The sequence below is a fragment of the Caloenas nicobarica genome, chromosome 2 (genome assembly GCF_036013445.1).
Source record: "Caloenas nicobarica isolate bCalNic1 chromosome 2, bCalNic1.hap1, whole genome shotgun sequence".
Taxonomy (NCBI): domain Eukaryota; kingdom Metazoa; phylum Chordata; class Aves; order Columbiformes; family Columbidae; genus Caloenas; species Caloenas nicobarica.
The window spans coordinates 86,464,011-86,480,598 of record NC_088246.1 but is presented as its reverse complement, the minus strand read 5'-3'; the positions used below and the strand labels follow the sequence as shown (position 1 = coordinate 86,480,598).

General features: G+C 35.6%; 1 protein-coding gene across 1 annotated transcript in view; it reads right to left on the bottom strand.

The window, feature by feature from the left end:
• Positions 1–1,289: 1,289 nt before the first annotated feature.
• The window catches only part of MARCHF11 (membrane associated ring-CH-type finger 11), a 30,498-nt gene continuing 15,199 nt past the window's right edge, over positions 1,290–16,588 (bottom strand). Inside the window, exons 3-4 of the mRNA XM_065629782.1 lie at positions 8,633–8,825; positions 1,290–1,612 (exon numbers count right to left, since the gene is read on the bottom strand). Coding sequence (XP_065485854.1) covers positions 1,290–1,612; positions 8,633–8,825 — 516 coding nt within the window. The remainder of the gene's footprint in view (positions 1,613–8,632; positions 8,826–16,588) is intronic.

Here is a 16,588-nt window from a genome sequence, read left to right as displayed (position 1 = left end):
AAGTTGTGTCTGCTTTGCCCATGATGGTAATTGGTAAGTGACATCCTTGTCTTTGTCTTGACCCATGACATCTTTCATCTTATTTTCTGCCCCTGTCCTACTGAGAAGGGGAAGAGAGCAACCAGGTGGGGGATCTGACAGCCAGCCAAGGTCAACCCACCCCAAACTCTTTTAAGCAAGCTACCATTCCCAGAGTCCTTTCAGCTCCACTTTTTCATCTTGATCTTTAACAGACTTAATAATTAACTTGGAAATCATTTCCATTTTCATTTGATTAAATGATATTAGCATTTTTGCAATGAGTCAAAAGCAGAGTAGCAAACTTCACAGCATTGATTAGCTACCATGATAAAGATGAACACTGGCTCATTTTTAATGTGGTGATTCATCACCTGGCAAAATTAAGGCTCTGCATTATTTCTACTTCAGTTTCCATCAGGATTTATTATTATTCCATAAGCTGTAACGTGCATTTTTTCTTTTTCAGAAAAATAAAAGGGATGTCAATGTCCTACAGTTAGAATGGTACCAGGAATTCACAGACTGCTAAATTCAGCACCGCAGCGCAGAAGGTAATGTCATTTTAATGTCATTTCTGGGCACGGGCACAGCACCAGTACTCTGCAGGTCTTAGAGACTCAAGAGGAACTGCAAGACCCTTCCTGTGCCTGTGTCATTCTTGTGTCTGACATCTTGCGCATCCATGTGGGAGAGCTAAAAGAGTTGGCATCTTCCCTCATGTTTTGTAGAACACCCATTGGACTTCTGCTTAAAGATAAGTGACAATATAGCCCTTACTTTCATATACCTGAACTGTGCTGCGAACAACAATAAAATACAGACAGAAAAAGAAGAATACTTGAATTGTGTAAAAATTCTTTTTCTTTTTGGAAGAAGGTTGTTCAGTTTAATCCTCATGAAAGTGGGAAAAATAACAGTAGTGGATGAAAGCCAGAGTTTAAGAAAATACATTTAAATATATTTTTTTACTTAAAAATGAGTTTCCTTATCATTCAAAGACCTAAGAGTTAAACTATTTTGTGTACACCTCAGGTACAAATTATCAAAAGTTCTAATAAACCAGACTATATAAAAAGGAAGAGACTTTTTTTCCCAGAAAAAATGTATTTGTGTTTTAGCTGATCATATAAAAAGCATTAATTTTTTTAAAAAATGTGTATATATTTTTTCAAGTGTTAATGGTTTCACCACTAGTTTTAACTACATTCCAAAGTCCTGTAACATCAGGGCACGTTCCCCTTATCTGTGTAGCACAGTGAGCATAATCTTTACACTGAGGTGACTCTCATCACTACCTCCCCAGAGCCGTTGTCTTCTGACGGATCTTCTTGAGGTCTCATGCGGTTGAACAGATGCAACAATACGTAGCCACACTGAAATCTTGGTGAGGTTAACTGTGTCGGATGAACTAAACTTCTGTTTCTAAATGCAGTCAGCGGTAACCACAATGTCCTTCCTGCTGAGGGTTCTCCTCGATTGCTCTCTTCTATGTCTGTGGCTTTATCGTAATTTAACACATCCCAGTGTAGATTCACAGCCCTCCAGCGCTTAAACACTCGATAAACAGATGCACCTTCATGTACTATCAGTCCTGAAATTAAGAAAAAAAGAAATGAGCCTATTCAAAATGTCACTGGATACCATTTTGAGAGCAAATACAGATGTAATACATTATAATGAATCTGGCAATTGCCAGAGGCTCTTAAATTATTTGTAACTCTGATAATTCAAATAAATTGTACATATGCAATATAACTGGTTATTCATGTGTTTGAGAGGTGGGAATATGTAGAGGAAATAAAATTGTTCTGAATGAAAGCTCAACATAACCAATGCTGCATGCCTAACTAAAGTATTTAGGTTTAAGTAAACCAATATAGAAGAACTCTACTGGCCAGTTTATAAATTGACCGTTTATGCTAGTGTAACCCTTGCTCATAGTAACTAATATTTACTGAGATTTGTACTGGTTTAAGTCGACCTTTCAGTACGTTAGACCTTCTGAAATGAACAGGATGGTCTCAAATTTGTTTGAGAGTGTTTTGTAGAATTCAATACAGATACAAACAAATAGTGTTTTCACATTCTTAGTTCAACTTGGGAGCACAGAAGATTTATGAGAAGCTGAAACAGCTGTAAGTATAATGATTTTCCTGTCTTGCTTCAGTAGAGCAAGAAGAAATTAAATGTTAATATTAACTATGATGAGCATGACAAGGATGATAGGCTTTCTTCTTTCTCTTTATAATTCAGTAGATAGAAGTTGAGAAACATCTTTTTTGTTGAGACCCAGGAAATCTTATAAAAGGTCCCTTAAGGAGACTGGAGTCCTCAACAGACCGATCTGCTTATGAGCTTCCATATAGCTAATATTTATGATTATTGTATGCATGCAAACAATTTATTTACTTAATAATTACTCACATTTTTGTATGTATGTATATGTATTTATACACACACCATTTACGTGTAAGTATTTCAAATATGGATTTACTGGGCAGGCACATGGAGCTTCAGCCTTCTTCTCAGGTTTCTCCTCTGTTCCTCAGTCAGCCTAGTAACTCGTATGGTGTTGAGCAATGTCATGTGTTTCCTCTTACTCTCTGCTTTGGGAGGAGAGCAATCTGCCTAGCCAAACACATTTCTACATTTTTTGTCCCGTGTGTTTCTTGCCTAAAATTTTCCTGTATGTGGGCACATCTATAATATGATCTGCAGTGTCACAGGCTACAGTCCTTTATCCCAAGAGATTGTATATCACCTGTTCCTACACAACGAAATTGTGATTTAAGTGTCTGAGGTCTCTCAGTGAGTTTAACTGATACATGAAAGGAGACATTCAAAGAAAGATGACACAAGCAGAACGGTTGATAAAAACATTTACATTAACAGGAAACCTCAGATTCAAGTGCAATGATTTGCAGATAGCAACGCCTACTCTAACACGTTTTAAGATCATTACACTGAAAGATGGAGACACAAAGATTGCTTTCAGAAGGACATGATAGCAAATGTAGCATCTCTGTAAGTCTTTCACAGAATCACAGAATGGTCTGGGTTGGAAGGGACCTTAAAGATCATCTAGTTCCAAAGTTGCCTAGAATTCATTGGAGCATCCGATACAGCAAAACTAATACAACAGAAACTTAATTAGATGTTAAAAATTCTAAATGTATTTTGTATCAGCATTGCATTTTAGTGGAACGTTTTCTTGATTGCAAGATGTCTATCTTCATTTTCTCATATATATAAAGCAACCTGTCTTAAAAATTTAGCAGCCATGTTAGTACATAAATGCACCTTCAAGACTGGCTATACTGTCTTAAAAAAGAATAAATGTTTTTGATCACATACAAAATCTACAAGCCACATAAGCCATGGTTTTATTGCTGTGACAAAGATCATGCGCCCTTTTTTTTTTGTCTGTTGGATTTCCCCTACAATGATAAGGGAGATTAGCATAATTTTCCCTCAAGACTGTGATGAAACAAAAGTTGAGAGAAAGTATTTACTGCAGCGTAAAGATTTTTGATACCTGCCTGCTCTCCATTGAAACCTGAACAACATATTTTAGAATAGAGGAGGAGGCAGTTGAGGAAGGACCATTGAGGTACATGAAGTACATTTAAACAGTCAAAAGTAGCCTCCCAAAATTCGGACAGAAGTCATCATAGGACTTCTTATTTTAAGGAGCTCTTTTTTACTATTTTTGAGCTTTCAGGATTTAGCGAAATTATGTTTTCAAAGTTTTCTCCACAATGGCAAGGAAGAGAAATTTTCCTTAAAATGAAAGCTATTATTCACATAGGCTCTAAAAGAGCTAAGGAACAAAGGATCAAATATCACAAGGCTTTAAATAAAGTTGCCACATTTGGCAATGCTGAAGCACTACTTTCGTAACTCCTCCCATAAAAAGATTTAGTACCCATCTGATAAAATGACACATTGAAAAGGACCTATGTAGAAGAGGCAAAAGAATTCCAATAGATCTTTTGTCTCTTGAAAGATATTTTCTAGGGTCTGGGAGAATAAAAGTTCTCAGCACCTAACAGTTCCAAGACCACAAACAAGGGAAAGTCTGGGTAAGGTTAAAAGGCTGGAGATTTTCCAGTTCCAGAGGATTTCTGATGCTCAAAATATAAATGTTTAGTTACTAAAGTGAAGCTGTAAGAAAATGACAAAGAATCTTCTTTTTCTTAAAAGTTCCACAGCAATGAATGAGGATGTAAGAGAGAAAATGGGGATAAATCTATGAATAATATTGACTTGTTCCAAATACTGTGATTTCAACAGCACAGAGGATATAGTCCTAAGGAAAAAAAAAAATTACTTGTTTGATCGAGATGATCCCAAGAGGAAATGTTAGAATTCACTACTGTTAGCTGTTTTGTCATTCTGTCCAATTAATATCTACAAGGAAAAGAGTTTTGGGATGATGGACTTGGCAAAATGTCCTAAAGGTTCTAAGAAGACTTTACCTCCAGGATTTATTTTAAGATGTAGCAATTGTAGTGGAATCCAGACAACAGGATTATGGGGAGATCATAATTTTATTTTCCTTTATTGCTGAGTAGTATGAGATAGTTTCACTCTATCCAAAGGATTTCTTACCCTGAGTCACAAGAACACTTGAAATTTTTCATACTGGATGTCTTTACAAGAAGGCAACTCTGCTTAGTTCTGATGTGGTATTAGATTGCAATGTTGTCTTATTTATCACACTAATCTTGGATATAATAATTTAGGAATGGTCCTCCCAGGAACACCACAGACTTTTACCAGGGAATAAAAGACCCTTCTCAGAAACAGACTTTACAACTGGACAAAATACTATCTCTTTATTCAGGGGTTCACAGATACAGAAAAAAAAAAAAAAAGCAATGAAGTGCTTAAAGTATTGAAGTGAAACACATCCACTCTAAAAATAGCAATAAAACTCTCTCTGAACTATTTAAAATTAGTGAAAGACTGGCATTCTGAGTAAAGAAACAATAAGTGCAGCTAGATGCGTTCATTACACGTAACTTCAGCCTGTACATTTTTAAAACTAGGGGAGTTACATGAATGTTGCTGGGCATCCAGTTCCTTGGTGGGGAAGAAAGAGGCTTTCAGAGGGCTACTCACACCTCACGTTGGCTCCCATTGCTTACTGGCAATAGTACTGGCACCACTCATGTTTCTAGTGCAATATTACAGTCACTTTTCATGCTCTAAAGGAGCTGCGCTGTTGTTCTGGGATGGCAAGTAAGCTGTTATTATTTGTGAGAGGTTTTGCTCATGGTAGAGAGCTATTCATGGCTAGTAGTTACTGTTGTATTCCGATGAAAATATATAACATCATATGATGTCACTGTCACGAGAAATAATTGCTAGGTCTACAATGCAGAATGCCAAAGACTTTGTGTACTGTCCTTCAGTGGCTAAATAAGGGTTTTATTAATTCTTTCCTTTCATATCATCGCACGAACTCATTCCCTTTGGTAATTCTCACATAAATAGTCCGACATGAGCACTGTCACTGCAGTAGCTCTGGGTCTCCCAGGCAGTAGTTCTATTTGATTAAAGTGTTCAAGGTTTGCCTTGGGAAAACTTCCACTATCAGCAAGTTTCAGAGACAACAGGTTTATGCCCAGCTTAGATGCAGAAATGTGCAAACTAGTGACTTGTAGGATTGAAATTAACACTGATAAGTAAAAAAGATGATCCTGTTAGGAAGAAATTAGAATTCTAGAAAAATTTAGAGTGGAAGAAGAAAAAAATGGATGCCAATAAAATACGTACACTGGAATTAATAGAAGATATTATATTGGTGATCTGTAATCTTTGGGGTGTTTCTTTTAGTGAAAAGATAATCAAGACCAAGAATTAAAATACAAGTTCATGTGATTTACTTGATAAGAAAGTGGGTGGTGTGCTGACTCCAGTATGTAAGTCAGTCATTGGCAAAACGAACTATTATAATATGTGTGAGTTTTCAAAGATGTCATATAAATATGTCATTACCTTTGGGAAAGTTGCTTTTAAAAATGATGACAACAAAACATTTCAAAAAGTACAGATATTCACACTTCACAAATGACAAAAAAAAATCATATTGTTTATGCAAAACTATAGGTAGGCATGACTGAAGGCAGTTGGAATGAGTCTTGGTCATTCCACCAGTAACTCAAGCACTTGTCTTCAAATATGTGGTGCACAGGAAAACTCATGTCTGCATAGACTTCTCCTTGAAATAGAGATTTCAGAGGGAGTACAGGTATTCACTCACTGTAAATCCTGTTGGAAACTAAGAAAATGCCATGGATGACTAAACACAAATGAGAGGAGATACTAAGTGAGAACTGTGGCTGGCTGTAAGCATTACAAGCTTTTGTCATAATTAGATTATATATATTATCCAATGGTAAAATCATAGGTCAATGCCTTTGGGAAGTCATCAGCATAATGGACAGTGTTGGGTTTTTTTTAATCATTCATGAGTAATAATTACATCCATCTATTAGAGAACAAATCTAAAATACTTCACTCTGTGATGAAAGAAAAAGATAAAATTGAAAAAAGTTGAATATATTAATAAATATTTTCAAGAGTTACAGGAACTCCTGGTTTTACAAACTTACAGAATGCAGATTACTTGAAATTATATGCAAAATAAGTGGGCTGAATGAATCTGGATCATCAGAATTCTACAGTTACCAAAGTTCCTTTATACAGCTTTCTGAATTTCCAGATATAGTTAAATCACATCTGCACTGAACTTCGTAATTACAAAACAGTGTCCAAATATGTTTAATTATAGTCAGTTGTACATAAAAATTTCCATGTGTTATTTATGGTCAGACTACAAAACTTGCATTTATGTAATTACAGGCAAGTCAGTTTGTCTGCACCTGCCCTTTGCTCCTGCATGGTGCCGGTTAGGCCAGAAGCTCCCAAGCCACGTGAGGCACATGTTAGTTCAGTAGCTTCTAGCCAGAGGTGGCTTCAGCCTGGCTGGCTCCAAAGGCAGCTACATAACTGCATGTACCAACTTAGTGAAGGCTCATCTTACAATAGTTTACTTTTATAGCTAAATAAAGCTAGTATTTCTGATTACCCACAGATGTTCTCGATTGATTTTGAGATTAACTTGGTTTAGATGTTTTAACAGTCAAGCAAATGGAAAGAAATGGAAATAGTTTGAGATAACTGATTATTTCAACTAGTTGATGCATACCAAAGTAAAGTTGATGTTACCAAAGTAAAGTTTTTACAATTGTAATCTTTGTGAAAATACAGAATTCCATACAAATGAAAAGTTTAGAATGCTTGAAGCACATTTTGTTTTCACTTTTTAAAAAAAAAAAACAAAAGCAAAATCCCCAATATGGAGTGTTAAGCCAGAAAAAGTGGTATTCAGGAATGAGCATGTAAGAGGACATGTAGCTGAGTCCTTTTTTTCATTTAAAAGCTGAGCACTTAGAGAGCAAGATTCTGTCCATTCTTCTGTCTGAGAAGATTTGGGTTCACAGAAGAAAGTCTGTGTTCTAAAACATTTCAGAGTGGGCTTCTCTCAGAAAAATTACAAAATAAACAGAACTGCTGATCCAGCTGAAATATAAATACTCTTACAATAATGAGATGGTTTCAATAAAAGATGATATGGCCTTATGTTTGGAGCAAAAGCCTTGATATTAGGAATCACTCTGTTTCTTTGCACCTTATTGAGCAGAATTCAGCACTGTCCTTCTGAATTCCCATATATGAGACTGGATAACACCAACATTTATCACTCAGAAATCTCAAAGCAAACATCAGATAGCATTTGACTTCTGGATTTTCTTCGAATTGCAATTCTAAGAATGTGGTTTAATGTTTACTGCAATTATTAAATTTTCTCTCTAAATAATTGTAGCTATTCTAACCATCAATTCAAGGTTCTTTTATCAAACAATAAAGGGATTTCTATTTATTATTTCTGTGTCCAGTATATTTTCAGAAATTTCAAAACTGATCAGTATTTTCTTTTATTCAGCATTTTCTATTATAAGATTTCAGAGAGAGTTAAATGACTTGAGACTTTTTAATACTATAGTAATTTACTATAGTTAGCACTATTAGAGTGTTTCATAACTGTTTATGATGTACAAAAAACACAAGCCTGTCTTCTCCATTCTTTTCTGCTACTAGCACAGTGACCTATATAAATCTGTGCAGCTTAATTTTGGATACATAGTTTGACAACATCCTCAAGGGCTGCTTCTGTGCTTCATGATGGTACAATCTAATGTAAAGTGGCATCAGTAGACTTGGCAGCACATAATTTTGCAAATTATTTTAATAATGTCTTTGTTATTTTCATCTATTTAACTTCCTGAGCTTTGCTAGCCATCTATTCCTCTTCTCATCACTAAGACCTTGGGGAGACACTGTGATGAATCTTAAAGTTTCTTTGATTCTTTTCTTTTTTCAGTACTTGTAACACTGTATAAATCAGTATTTGCCAAAGGTACCAGCTGAGAATAAATCTGCAAAGAACTGGAGTGATCAATTAGAGTGACCAATTAGAAAAAAATAGATATAGTCACAGTCTTAAACCACAGTCTGTGCTGTTTAAAGATTTTGAGCTTACCTATGCATACTAGATCCATAAAACCATACATTCCATAGCAGATTTGAAAAAGGATGTCCTTTCTTTGCCATACTGCATAAGGGCTGAAGGCTGACCATAGAAGCCAAGTCACACTTGCTACTAAGAACAGAGATCCTAGGATTACAGCAACCATCTGCACTTTCTCAACCAGTGTTATAGTAATGCTTTGCCACTAAAAGAGAAACAAAGTTGTATAAGATAAAAATGTTATTTTCTGTGATTGTACATTCAACTCCACTTTTTCCTGAAATAAGAAATTATTTTAATATTTATACATATCTTCATAGATCTTTACTAATATCCTCAATACTGACATTTTATATATATTTTTTAATCTATTTCACTTTTAGGTAAACTAATAGTTGCTTCCCCGTCCCCTCCAGCATCACTATAATCACCATCTAGCTGTGAACTTCAGAAGACTTAGTTTTATTTTTGTTTTGAATACATAGGCAAAAAAATGTTTAGTCTTAAGAATGGAACACAGCCTTTCATGTTTGTTGGGAAGACAGTCTTAAGTATATTTTATGTTCATGTGACAAGTTGAAAGCAACAGCTTTCCTTTCCATCCCACCACCCTCAAGTCTGAAACCATTTTCCACTTTCCTGCTGCTCATCAAAGAAGTTCCAGGCTCTCTCCAGATGTACCAAGGCAGTTGGGTTAACCAGTGTTAATGTTACAAAGACACACCTGCAGTCTAGTATGGACGCAACCTCAAGGCTCAGTAGGATCCCTGAATATAGGGAGCACGAACCTTTCTTTTCAGTGCATCCCAATTACATCTGCCTTTCCAGGAAAGGCTGCATTCTCTATATGAGAGGTGATTCAGATTTATGGTGTGTCAAGATGTAAATATAAAAGAGTATGCTTACTGAATTCCGTCAAGGTAAGAACAGAAATGAAATTTTGTTAAAACAAAGAGTCACAGAAGCAAAACATTGCATAAGGGAAAAACCATTCTAGACTACCTTTGACATGTATGGTCTTTCTTGCCTGTAATAGTCTAAATTAGCTTGGCAGACTCCCCACTTCAGCCCCATCCCCTATTCCAGAGCTAGTATGCAGTCACTGGAGACTGCCATCTTTCCTGTTCCTAGCTTGGAACATACCTGCCCCCTTACATGGTTGGGATAAGTGGAGAAAGAGCTACTGAAGTAAGGGCTCTATTAGGTCTTTTCCCATCTGGCAATCATTTTTCATTTTTACTGTTACTTTACGAAAGCTTTATCTTTTAATCAGCAGTTGGGTACCCAGTACTGTAGGATGCTAGAATAATTTATGTGGCAAGCGGCTGTGGGAGGTCTGTAGCTCAACTTCCTGCCCAGAGCAAGGTCAGTGATGCAATCAGACCAGATTGCTCAGGACCTTACTCACTAGTAACACCTTGAAAACCTCCAAGCATGAAGACTGTTCAGACTTTCTGGGCAATCTGTTCCACTTTTTACTGTCTTCCAGTTGAAAAATGTTTTTCTTAAAACCTGTTTTTTCCTTTATCCAGGCTGATCCTCTTTTGTTCCAACTTATGCTCTCTTCCTCCCATCAAGTACCACTGTGAAGAGCTGGGGTGAGCAATGGGGGTCCTCTGCCCCTTTCTTCTCTTTCCACTTTTTTCATCAGCTTTTCTGCTGTTGACTAATTTGCACAGCTGGTGCTGCATGCCTTCTCTTGTTGCAGCTTTATGAATGTAAGAGTACAAAAGCTGTATAACAATTTGTAAATTGTCCATCTTGAAATATTATCCTTTTACAATGAACTTATTAAATTCATACTAGCTATTTCATTGAAATTCAGGGTTTGGAATGGGGCTAATCATATTAAATAATACCTTTTCTATGGTAAAGCAACTACAGATACTCAATTCATTTGTTAGAAAAAAAATTATAAGGTCAAGGAAGGTCATTAACAAGTGATGCATGACAGAATGATGTGAGCTTCTCATGACTCAGATATTACTTGTATACAGAATTTAAATGTCAGGACTGAAATTCATAGAACTCTATTTAGACTCCATAGGGATAGGTTCAATAAAATTATTTTTCATTTCTCAGCTGAAGCCACATAGTGTGACTTGGCAGAAAACTGTCAAAAATGCTATTGGTTATGTACCTCTTTTTATATTCTTTCATTATCACTGTGAGACAGACCTGTAATAAATTTGTTTGGAATGCCTGAAATTGAAGTACATTTACATGAAGTAAAGCTTTAACAATCACAAAATATTAAACTGTCAAATTCATGGAAGAAGCTGGCAATAAAATGAAAAAACTGTTACATCACTGAAGTAAACAGCAGATCTTTCACAGTGCAATTTCAGCAATGCAGCGGTTCCTAAAGTCACTTCAGTTTGTTTTGATTTTCATGTTTTTTTAACTTAGATTACTCATAATTATTCTGCAAAGAGAGCACTTTGGATAGATAGGAAAAGTAGTCCAAACATTAGGAATAAGCAATGTAGATTGCAGTCTAGATATAAAGCCCATCCCTTATTCTGGTGTTGTCTAACAACAAACTTCTATTCCTATCTCTCACTAAGAACCCAAATCAAACACTCCTACCACCTTTTTCAATCTCATGAGGGCTTTTGTTGGCTTACTCAAACTTCTTCTTTCTAGAAAAGCTTGAGCTTGAAAAGTCCTGAGAAATTGATATGATCCTCTTCTCAGTATCTTCTCAAGAATGTATTCTAATCATGTTGCTATTCTCCTGATGAGATTATCTGTCAAGAATTCAAGCAATTGAATCTCTTAACCTCAATAAATTCAGTAATTCCAAAGATTCAGCATATTAGTATGCTACCAACCAGGAAGGGGAGCCACCTCAATTACTGAGAAAATGCCCAAGCGTTCCACAGGTTGTAGTTCCTAACTCCTTTGCCTTTAAAAATCAAAGAATGGTTACACAAGAAAACAAAAAATAACAAAACAAAATGCGTTTGGACGTTTTCTTCTGTTACTCATCTACTTCATGGTATTTACTACCTTTCTTCTACAAAAGAAACTGCAGTCCTCCACCTTCCTCAATACGAAGCTCAGGAATAACCAAGTAATTTAAACCCATTAGGAAAGTTACCTCCCTATTAGTGTAATCTGTAAGTTAAACTAATTGATGAGATCTCACAGTAAATAGAGGAGGAAGGACTATATGCATAAGATGGAAGGCATTCAAAAGGCCCGGAAAGTTTTATGCGAAACTGCTGACTTGCCCCCTAGTGCTAGGTGGTCTGCCATGAGAACCCCAACACCACCAGAGTGATGGGGTGGGATGGTTTGGTATTAAACTCTAACACGGGATCAGTTTGGGGACCTTGGTTTCTGCTTATGTTCCTCTGTGCTAATGGCAAGAAGACAGTGGATGTACAAATGATAAAAAGCAAACAGATCTTACTGTGACAGGCATACTTTTCACATAATGAAGGTTTTCTGTAGTTATGACATCATTCACATGTAAATAAGTTTGGAAAGTTTGGTCTTTTACTTACTCGCAGACAGTATGAGCCATCAGGCAACAAGAGGAACTACATTGGACTGAATTGTTTGATGGCATTGTATTTCATAACAAGGCCTGTGAAGAGGAACTGGAGTTGTGGTCGCACTTTTCTTCTATCTGAAGTGTCACAGCATAGCTAATGTATGTGAGTACACACTCTGACAGACAGCCAGGAACAGAAGACTCCCTTTCTAAGACCAAGATTATTTTTATAGTATCAAAAGCCAGTTAAAATTTATTTGATTTCTCACCATCATTTACCTTATTGTGTGCCCCGTTGCATGTTGTTATGATTGTTTCACCTTTTCATGTCAAATTAACAGCTTATGATAAATAGGTCACAAAAATAATGCAGTAAAAATAATTCAGCAATAATTGATGTTGAGAAATTGCACTGAGAATTTAACAGACTAAATTATTTAACATTCCAAATTGAATGATCTCATTATGAGTGTGTCATAATTTAAATCCATTATTTCCATAGAAGTGTTTCTCATTTTCTTCATGTAACCTGTCTCACAACTCTTAATTGCTCATGTTTATAAATTATAGTACAACTTCCTAATTTGATTTTGTCATGTGCTGACTATACATTCCATAATCAGTAACAGTTCTTTTAGCTAAGTGTCTTGACAAGTTAGAAAATATATATACAGCCTTTTAGTGTCAGCTTCTGTGAAGTACATGACCCTAAAAAATAAGTATTATGAGAAAGATTATAATTTTTGCTTAAAAACATAAACTGAAAGAAAATGTTAATTGTTTTGTATATACATAACTGTAATAATATTGTAATTTTTCAATGACAGATTCATTTAAAAATTCTCATTTAAAAATTCTCATTTAAATTTCTATGAAATAGGATCCTGTTTTTTATTCCTTCCCATCACATCTGTAGTGTTATGATGTGCCATGCTGTCCCCTTTGCCCATGAAAAGAATACATTTTACTTCAATATACAATGATGAAATCTTCCTTTGAAAATGGTGCCTTCAGAAACAAAACATAATTCATGCTTCTGATTTTAATGTAATACTGTCTGCCCCTTGAAAACTTCCTACACTTTTATTTCTACTGACACTTCATTATGTTTGGCTCTTTTAATCTTTTATTTACCACTGGTCTTCCTTTCATGAATCATTTAGGAGTCTAGTACCTTAATGGTACACTGTTGTTCCAATGCTGACCCCAGAAACACTGCCTCTCTTTTCTTCTAAGAGCTCTGTCAAACAGAAATACTGCATAATTTCTTATTTTTTGAGGTTGACACTTCCAGAAGTTGAAAGAAACATATTACTTTGATGGAAGAATAAAGTTAATACAGCTATATGCATGTCCTTACTAACATACAGACAGATAGAGTATTCAAAGATTTGTCATCTTTGAGATAAAGTGATATAAACTTGGCTTTCTTTTTTAATGAGCTGCCTCATAAAAGCCCATTGATTATTGTAAAATACATGGCAGAGAAGTAATTTTAAAAGTACTGACTGAGATCGTGCTTGTACTTCAAATGCATTACATGAAAAATGTCTGCAATGAAGATACAGGTTTTCCTACATCCTTAATAAAGAACATATGAAACTTCCTTATGGCTCCCCGAACATGTACCTGCCTCAGCTGTCCCAGTTTGTATCCGCCAAAATTCAGCAAACTGAAGAGCTGTTGGGGGTTCCTCCACTCTGTTCTCTCAGAAACACAGCTTATTATGGACACTGATGACTGAAGCCTCTCATTCCCTCTACTCATTCTGCAACACTTATTTTACATAAAAATAACTAAAAATCACTGGCAGTGACCTATTGTAACAGAACATGATTAACCTGAAGACGTATTGATTATATGACTTCAAAAAGTTTTTGTTAGATTGCTCTAATTGCTCTGATTGCTAGAATCAGACAGCTCTGACAAGAAAAAGTTCTTTCCTGCTATCATTCATTAAGTATAACAGGATTTGCAATCTGTGCAAAAATAATAAAACTGTTACAGAAGGGAAAGAACACAATGACTTAGGTCTAACCAACCATTTTTGAAACATCTGTTCCTTTTCCTTGTTAGCAGTCTAGATGATGAGATAATAAAGTTTTCTAACATCTTTTGCAGTAAGCACACATTGACTACATTATCTGATATGCAGTGATATTGTTAACTTAATGATCAGCCTGGACAGAAAATACATAGTTTTCAGTAAACACACAAACATTTGAAATGTTACTTTTCACTATAAGCTTCTATTTTTATGTCTTTTTCTTAAAAAAAATTAAAAAAAGCCACAAAAAATGCAGCTCACCATTAATGCTTACCTATTGTGATAAATTATTAACACATAAAGTGCCCGTAGTCATAATGCCCATTCTCTTTTCATGTATCAGAGAGCACACGAATATAGATAGTTTGGCTTGTATGTAAATTCTCAGTCTGCTTGGAAGACTGTACCAATATTTCACTTGGGACATTCTGAAAGCATAGCATTTACTGTGGCGATACTGTCCACCCACGAACGACATAAGCAATTTAGCTGATAGTTCCTGGAAGTGCTGGCTTACTGCATGTACACAACTGAGCAGAACATCTACACGTACAGTAGATGCAGAAACCTGGACATTCTGAGCAATGTACAAAATCTTCAAATTCTATTATGTCTACCTTTCAAAGTCTTACTATTTGTTGCATGTTCACTGTTAAGTAGAATAGTTCAACATTTTATCTTATGATTTTTTTTTGTTATGTCAGAATTAAGATCTGAGACCATAAACAGAGCTGTGATGAAAACTGTATTAGTGTTACGTTGATTTTTCTCTGAAAAATTATTCGTTATCTTTCGCTGCTGGCCAAAAAACAAGAGAAATGAGGCAAGACTGCAGGATTTTGTGACCATTTTCACTCTCTTAGAGACAGAAAGTGGGTAGTTAGTTTTTAGCAGTACATGGAGGTGAATTCCGTCTCCACTTTGAGGCATTCAGAGCTTCTGGAAACATCAACTCCTGTTAATTAAAATAAGGATACTAATCCTGTCTGATACTCCTTCTGTCTATCAAAATAAGAATTGTAATTTTATACAGTCTCAAAAGAAAGGCTGGCCCTTTAATAAGGAGCATACTTGAACCAGGAATCATTCCACAGTAACTAATATTCTTAACACCTAAAAGCATATGAAGCCTGCTAAATGTCCTATTTGTACCTAGTGGTATTTTTTCTGTTCTTGGTTTCCACTTTTCATTAAGAATTGCCTGTCAATATAACAGGATCAAATTCTGCCCAAAATATATACACAGAGTACTTAAAAGTCATGGTGTGTTGTAGAGATGTATCTGTGAGAAATATGTGAGGTTAAAGTGAATTATTCTCAAGTCAGCTTTTAACTCATATGACACTCTAACTAATTAAGTTTAGCTTAGTGGCTTAGTTCAGCAGTATTTTGAACATTACATGAACAGGTGTATATCTGGTGAAAACCAGTGGATGCAAATCACCACTCTATGTGAACAAATACTCTTCCTACTGTAAAGCAGGAACTGTTCAATTTCTGTTGCAGCTTTATTGGAAATAATGAGTTTTGTTGCAATCTAGCTGTACTCTTTATAGCATTATCTGAAAATTAAATATGAATGAAGGGAGGAAATTAAAGCCTGCCATGGTTGTTGCATTCTCTGCAACCTAAAGTTGCTCTGCAAAATTAAACTGAAAACAGCCCAAGCATAGACTGTCATGTTATGCATAGGTGAGAAATAAAACAAAAAACATTTATTCTAATTCTAACATGTATTCCAATTACTGAGAGGAGGTCTCAGCAAGATGATAAACCAGTTGTGTGAAGGAGGTATTAACAATTTTCATGCTGTCTGATCGTTTAAGAGCGTTAACCATGTTTTGCCTATACAACTCTCTACTTCTCTTTGGACACAAACAGACAATATCAAAAAGGTTTCTGGAGTTGCTTTTTCCTTCTCTCCTAGGAAAGGAATAGTTTTTAAATGGTAGCTAAATCTATGGAATACTTTTAGCTGAAAAAATGCTGAGCATGAGGTTAAGATTGTGCAGCTTATTATGATATTAATGCACTCACAAAGGCGTGTAAAAAATTGCTCAGTAAATGAACTGCAATTAAAACTTGAACACTTTCAATAAGATAGATGAGAAGACATCAAGAACATATGATCCCTCTGTATACTGACGGTCAGGGCATTTTTGTGCAAGAAGCTTGTTCTCTCCCACCATTCTGAGCAATGAGTAATGACCCTAGTCTACTGAAACTCATGTTCCATCTGATAGCTGGACTTTCTGAAGTGCTGGCTACTCTTTCTCCATTTTTTTTTTACTCTATGCACTTTCAGAACATAGAGGATTTACCTGAGAATATTCTGCACCCTAATGGTTGGTGCAGTCCCTTGTGAGACACCTCAACTCATATCCGTTGTTCACTGGAATTAAAGCAAAGTTTTAAACTT